The following is a 6,000-nucleotide window of genomic DNA, read 5'->3' on the forward strand; positions in this document are numbered from 1 at the left end:
GTGTGTGTGTGTGTGCGCGTGTACACTCACGCAGGCGGGCAAGGCTGCCTGACTTGGCACGTAGGTCTTCTGTAGAACGATGGAGGCCAGAGGCTGAACTAGGACTACGACTGAAATTAGTACGGCTGGCATTATGAACAGACTGGGGACTACGGCCTAGAGAGATGGAGTAAGGAAGGAGCGAGGGAGGGAGAGAGAGAAGGAGAGATAGGAGAGAGAAAGAAAAGAGAAAGGGATGGAGTGAACAAGAGAGATGGTGAAGGTGTTTGTTAAAAGAGGAGAGAAATTATTATTGTTTCAATAAACTCAGCATGATAGAGATGAAATCAACAAGATCACTCAACACATACACACACACATGCACGCAGACCTACAGATGCACAGACACACTCACTGGCGGGGCAATTGTTTGATTTGCCCATGTCGGCTAGTGAGCGATGCATGGGTTTCTTATGCTGGTGGCGATGTTTCCGTAGCAACACGAAGCTGACCTTCTCCCTCAGCTCTGGACCAATGAGACCATCAGCTATCTGGCGATCCACAATGTCATCTGGGGTCATGGGTGAGAGTTCAAAGGTCAAGCATAGAGAAGCAGAGTGCGATATAGAACAGACAGGTTGCAGGTGTAACTGGTCACAGGGAGATCAGTGGTCTCAATCCCAGATCAACCCCTTACCCCCTATCCACTTCAGAGGAGACTGGTGGGAGTGGCTATAGGAGGATGTGCTCATTGTAATGGATAGAATGGAATCAATGGAACAGTATCGAACACATCAAACATATGGACCCACATGTCTGACTCCGTTCCATTAATTCCATTCCAGACATTACAATAAGCCCTATAGCTCCACCTACCAAACGCCTCTGATCCACAATCAACTTGGCCTATCAGAGGGCAAGATGGAGCTTTACTATATTGCTTACACCTATCAAATTTTCTCGGATCTCCACAGGTGCACAGGAACTATGGGTTGATTTTAGAAGGGAACATAGCCTGGGTCACACTAACCTGACCTAGCAGGTGTAAAATAAGGGCCTGAAACTAAATCCCCTACATACTGGTCTTGACAATAAGAAGAAAAACTGTCGGGGGAGGTTCTCTTCTCCACTGTTCAACCAATCCAGTCAATTTGGAGTAGGATGGAGCGTTATCTTGTTAACGTCCAAAAGTGGAAGTCTCGTCACAGGTTCTCTTTCCATTTCCCCTGAAAACCGGAACATCAGGTTGTTGGGACATGGCAGAGGGTCACACAAACACACACTCACCCACTATCTCTGGCAGTGAGTATCCCTCCAGATCCAGCAGTACACTGCCAGTCTGTATACAGGTCCTCAACTCAAACAGACTGTGGAGGGTCAAGGTGGACACATGGGGCTTACTCCACCTCTCTCCTCCCTCCTCCACCTTCTCCTCAAACTTCACCCACCTAGAGAGAAGGAGCGAGAGGAAGAGAGACAGAGAGATAGAGAGCAACACACACACGGAAAAGAGAGTAAGGCAGAGAGAGCAGACAGGAAAATGCTATAGAGGCATACGAAATACTGTCTGCTGGACTCAAATATGACAATTTCCTGTTTCTTCAAAAGCAAATTGACCTCTAACCCCAGAGACATAGAGGGGAGTCAGATGTAGCCGATTGTAGGGCTCTGCTGCTAACACTCTTCTAATGAAACTATCTACATGTCCCCTACTAACACCTCCCCCAAATCCCACCCAAAGCCCCCCAACAATCCCAAACTAATGAGGGCAAACACTCCAGGGTGGAAACACACAAGGGTTGAAGTGTGTGTTTGTGTGTACCTAGCAGACTCTTTCCACTCCATATCGTCTCCATCGTGTTGCAGTGTGTCCATCTCTGTGAACAGAGTGGGCGTTGGCAAGTCATCATCTTCACCCAGGATGTAACGCAGCCTCTCCGCCGCCGGGGACACTGGGAAATGGAGTTCAAACACAAGAGAATAACTATCAAACCAAAGAAATAGAATTAGAAAATATACTGTATCTACTCTATGTATCGAACACTTTTACTTACAGTGTGTGTGAGTTCATTATAGGATATTCTACTTTGATGTACGGGGGACAGACAGCTGCTGAAGCTTTGGATAGTCATAACAGTATGTACTAAACCATTTACTCAGACAAATCAGACATTTTATAGAATATGTGTTTGGAACTCTTTGTAAAATGTATAGCCTGCAACTGTAACTGAATAGAACTGTAAAACTGTAGTGTTCCCAAGATTGTCTCAGAATTTCCTGTCGGTGGAACAAAGCCCATTAACATGCTCCTAGCCCAGGGCTCTGATAACTGCCACCACACCACTCGTCACTCGTCGTGTGTCACTCCTCTCCCGATGGTCCTAGCTTACTTTGATCCTGTGTGAATTCCCTTCCACCCCTAACCCAAAACAACACCACTAATCTCTAACACTCTTACCGCTGGTGTGTTTGCATGTTATTTCACTTTCAGAACCCATATCTGTGCTACGGTTTGAGGATAAGAAGTGTGTGTGTGTGAATGTGTGAAGTGTGTGTGTACATGTGTGTTTGTGTGTGTGTTGATGTTCTGCTCCTTAGCAGCAGTGGTTTTTAATCCTAGTGGTCTGAGGTACAGGAGCTCACAGACAGACAGGAGGGAGGGAAGGGTTGGTATGTAATGTATGCTATGTTCCTGATGCAAGCCAGAAAGATAAGTCACGAGCTTGATGACTCTCATCAATTTGGTTCCGGATTGAACAAAACCCACACAAAAACGATGCAAGTATTTGATATAATTCTGTTGTTCTCTTTGTCACCTACAGTATGAAACTATTGGTATTGAGTTGCTAAGATAAGCATCACAGTGCCTAAGAGCGCTGCCCAAGAGTCAGTGCATGTTAACAGCACATGGACAGACCCTGTCTCTTAGAGGGTTTCATGAGGACAGACAGACAGGCCCTGTCTCTTAGAGGTTACTGAAGACAGACAGACAAATAGATCCTGTCTTTAAGAGGGTAACATCTTAGAGACAGGGTCTGTCTGTCCTCAGTAACTGAGGACAGAGACCCTATTTCTAAGAGGTTACTGAAGACAGACAGACAGACCTTGAAGCGCAATTTTTTAATAACAAATGCAATCTAATAGTTCACAGAGGGAGATTGAGAGAAGAGAAGTAGTGAATCAGACAAAGAAGCAGAGTAATTCAGAGAAAGAAGCAGAGTGAATCAGAGAAAGAAGCAGAGTGAATCAGAGAAAGAAGCAGAGTGAATCAGTGAAAGAATCAGTTTGAATCATAGAAAGAAGCAGAGTGAATCAGACAGAGAAGCAGAGTGAATCAGAGAAAGAGGCAGAGTGAATCAGACAGAAGCAGAGTGAATCAGAGAAAGAAGCAGAGTGAATCATAGAAATAAGCAGAGTGAATCAGACAAAGAAGCAGAGTGAATCAGACAAAGAAGCAGAGTGAATCAGACAAAGAAGTAGAGTGAATCAGACAAAGAAGAAGAGTAATTCAGAGAAAGAAGCAGAGTGAATCAGAGAAAGAATCAGTTTGAATCATAGAAAGAAGCAGAGTGAATCAGACAAAGAAGCAGAGTGAATCAGAGAAAGAGGCAGATTGAATCAGAGAAAGAAGCAGAGTGAATCAAACAAAGAAGCAGAGTGAATCAAACAAAGAAGAAGAGTAATTCAGAGAAAGAAGCAGAGTAATTCAGAGAAAGAAGCAGAGTGAATCAGAGATAGAATCAGTTTGAATCATAGAAAGAAGCAGAGTGAATCAGACAATGAAGCAGAGTGAATCAGAGAAAGAGGCAGAGTGATTCAGAGAAAGAAGCAGAGTGAATCAAACAAAGAAGCAGAGTGAATCAAACAAAGAAGCAGAGTGAATCAGAGAAAGAATCAGAGTGAATCAGAGTAATAAGCAGAGTGAATCAGAGAAAGAATCAGTTTGAATCATAGAAAGAAGCAGAGTGAATCAGACAGAGAAGCAGAGTGAATCAGAGAAAGAGGCAGAGTGAATCAGACAGAAGCAGAGTGAATCAGAGAAAGAAGCAGAGTGAATCATAGAAATAAGCAGAGTGAATCAGACAAAGAAGCAGAGTGAATCAGACAAAGAAGCAGAGTGAATCAGACAAAGAAGTAGAGTGAATCAGACAAAGAAGAAGAGTAATTCAGAGAAAGAAGCAGAGTGAATCAGAGAAAGAATCAGTTTGAATCATAGAAAGAAGCAGAGTGAATCAGACAAAGAAGCAGAGTGAATCAGAGAAAGAGGCAGAGTGAATCAGAGAAAGAAGCAGAGTGAATCAAACAAAGAAGCAGAGTGAATCAAACAAAGAAGAAGAGTAATTCAGAGAAAGAAGCAGAGTAATTCAGAGAAAGAAGCAGAGTGAATCAGAGATAGAATCAGTTTGAATCATAGAAAGAAGCAGAGTGAATCAGACAATGAAGCAGAGTGAATCAGAGAAAGAGGCAGAGTGATTCAGAGAAAGAAGCAGAGTGAATCAAACAAAGAAGCAGAGTGAATCAAACAAAGAAGCAGAGTGAATCAGAGAAAGAATCAGAGTGAATCAGAGTAATAAGCAGAGTGAATCAGAGAAAGAATCAGTTTGAATCATAGAAAGAAGCAGAGTGAATCAAACAAAGAAGCAGAGTGAATAAGAGAAAGAATCAGAGTGAATCAGAGTAATAAGCAGAGTGAATCAGAAAAAGAAGCAGAGTGAATCAGAAAAAGAAGCAGAGTGAATCAAAGAAAGAGATGTGACAGAGCGAGAGAGACAAGTCCTTCAGAGACTTGGCAAACAGACACTTTGCTACAGTCTCCACATTAGATCCAAACTATCACACAATAACTAATTGAACAATCCGTCAACTACATCCCAGAGACAGGAGGTTGAGAAACACCAGCCTCATATGACATCTCAAACGCCACATACTTTCTATACCTCCTCTCCTGCTCCCATCCACTCTAAAATTTTTCTGTACTTCCTCCCGTCCTCTCTTCCTGTTTTCTATACTTCCTCCCCTCCTCTATTCCTGTTTTCAATACTTTCTCCTGTCCTCTCTTCCTGTTTTCTACACCTCCTCCCCTCCTCTCTTCCTGTTTTCTATACCTCCTCCCCTCCTCCCGTCCTCTCTTCCTGTTTTCTATACTTCCTCCCCTCCTCTATTCCTGTTTTCAATACTTTCTCCTGTCCTCTCTTCCTGTTTTCTACACCTCCTCCCCTCCTCTCTTTCTGTTTTCTATACTTCCTCCCCTCCTTCCCTCCTGTTTTCTATCTTCCTCCCATTCTCTCTTCCTGTTTTCTATACTTCCTCTTGTCCTCCCCTCCTCTCTTCCTGTTTTCTATACTTCCTCCCCTCCTCTCTTCCTGTTTTCTATACTTCCTCCCCTCCTCCCCTCCTCTCTTCCTGTTTTCTATACTTCCTCCCCTCCTCTCTTCCTGTTTTCTATACTTCGTCCTGTCCTCTCTTCCTGTTTTCTACACTTCCTCCCCTCCTCTCTTCCTGTTTTCTAAACTTCCTCCCATCCTCTCTTCCTGTTTTCTATACGTCCTCCCCTCCTCTCTTCCTGTTTTCAATACTTCCTCCCCTCCTCTATTCCTGTTTTCAATACTTCCTCCTGTCCTCTCTTCCTGTTTTCTATACCTCCTCCCCTCCTCCCGTCCTCTCTTTCTGTTTTCTATACTTCCTCCCCTCCTTCCCTCCTGTTTTCTATCTTCCTCCCATTCTCTCTTCCTGTTTTCTATACTTCCTCTTGTCCTCCCATCCTCTCTTCCTGTTTTCTATACTTCCTCCCCTCCTCTCTTCCTGTTTTCTATACTTCCTCCCCTCCTCCCCTCCTCTCTTCCTGTTTTCTGTACTTCCTCCCCTCCTCTCTTCCTGTTTTCTATTCTTCCTCCTGTCCTCTCTTCCTGTTTTCTACACTTCCTCCCCTCCTCTCTTCCTGTTTTCTATACTTCCTCCCATCCTCTCTTCCTGTTTTCTATACGTCCTCCCCTCCTCTCTTCCTGTTTTCTATACTTCCTC

At 43.9% G+C, this 6,000-nt stretch overlaps 1 protein-coding gene across 1 annotated transcript in view; it reads right to left on the bottom strand.

The window, feature by feature from the left end:
* The window catches only part of LOC135518142 (electrogenic sodium bicarbonate cotransporter 4-like), a 49,676-nt gene that overhangs the window by 39,940 nt on the left and 3,736 nt on the right, over positions 1-6,000 (bottom strand). The window contains exons 3-6 of the mRNA XM_064943059.1: positions 1,802-1,931; positions 1,267-1,427; positions 395-550; positions 31-156 (exon numbers count right to left, since the gene is read on the bottom strand). Of these exons, the coding sequence (XP_064799131.1) occupies positions 31-156; positions 395-550; positions 1,267-1,427; positions 1,802-1,931 (573 nt within the window). The remainder of the gene's footprint in view (positions 1-30; positions 157-394; positions 551-1,266; positions 1,428-1,801; positions 1,932-6,000) is intronic.

Source organism: Oncorhynchus masou, chromosome 28 (genome assembly GCF_036934945.1).
Source record: "Oncorhynchus masou masou isolate Uvic2021 chromosome 28, UVic_Omas_1.1, whole genome shotgun sequence".
Taxonomy (NCBI): Eukaryota; Metazoa; Chordata; class Actinopteri; order Salmoniformes; family Salmonidae; genus Oncorhynchus; species Oncorhynchus masou.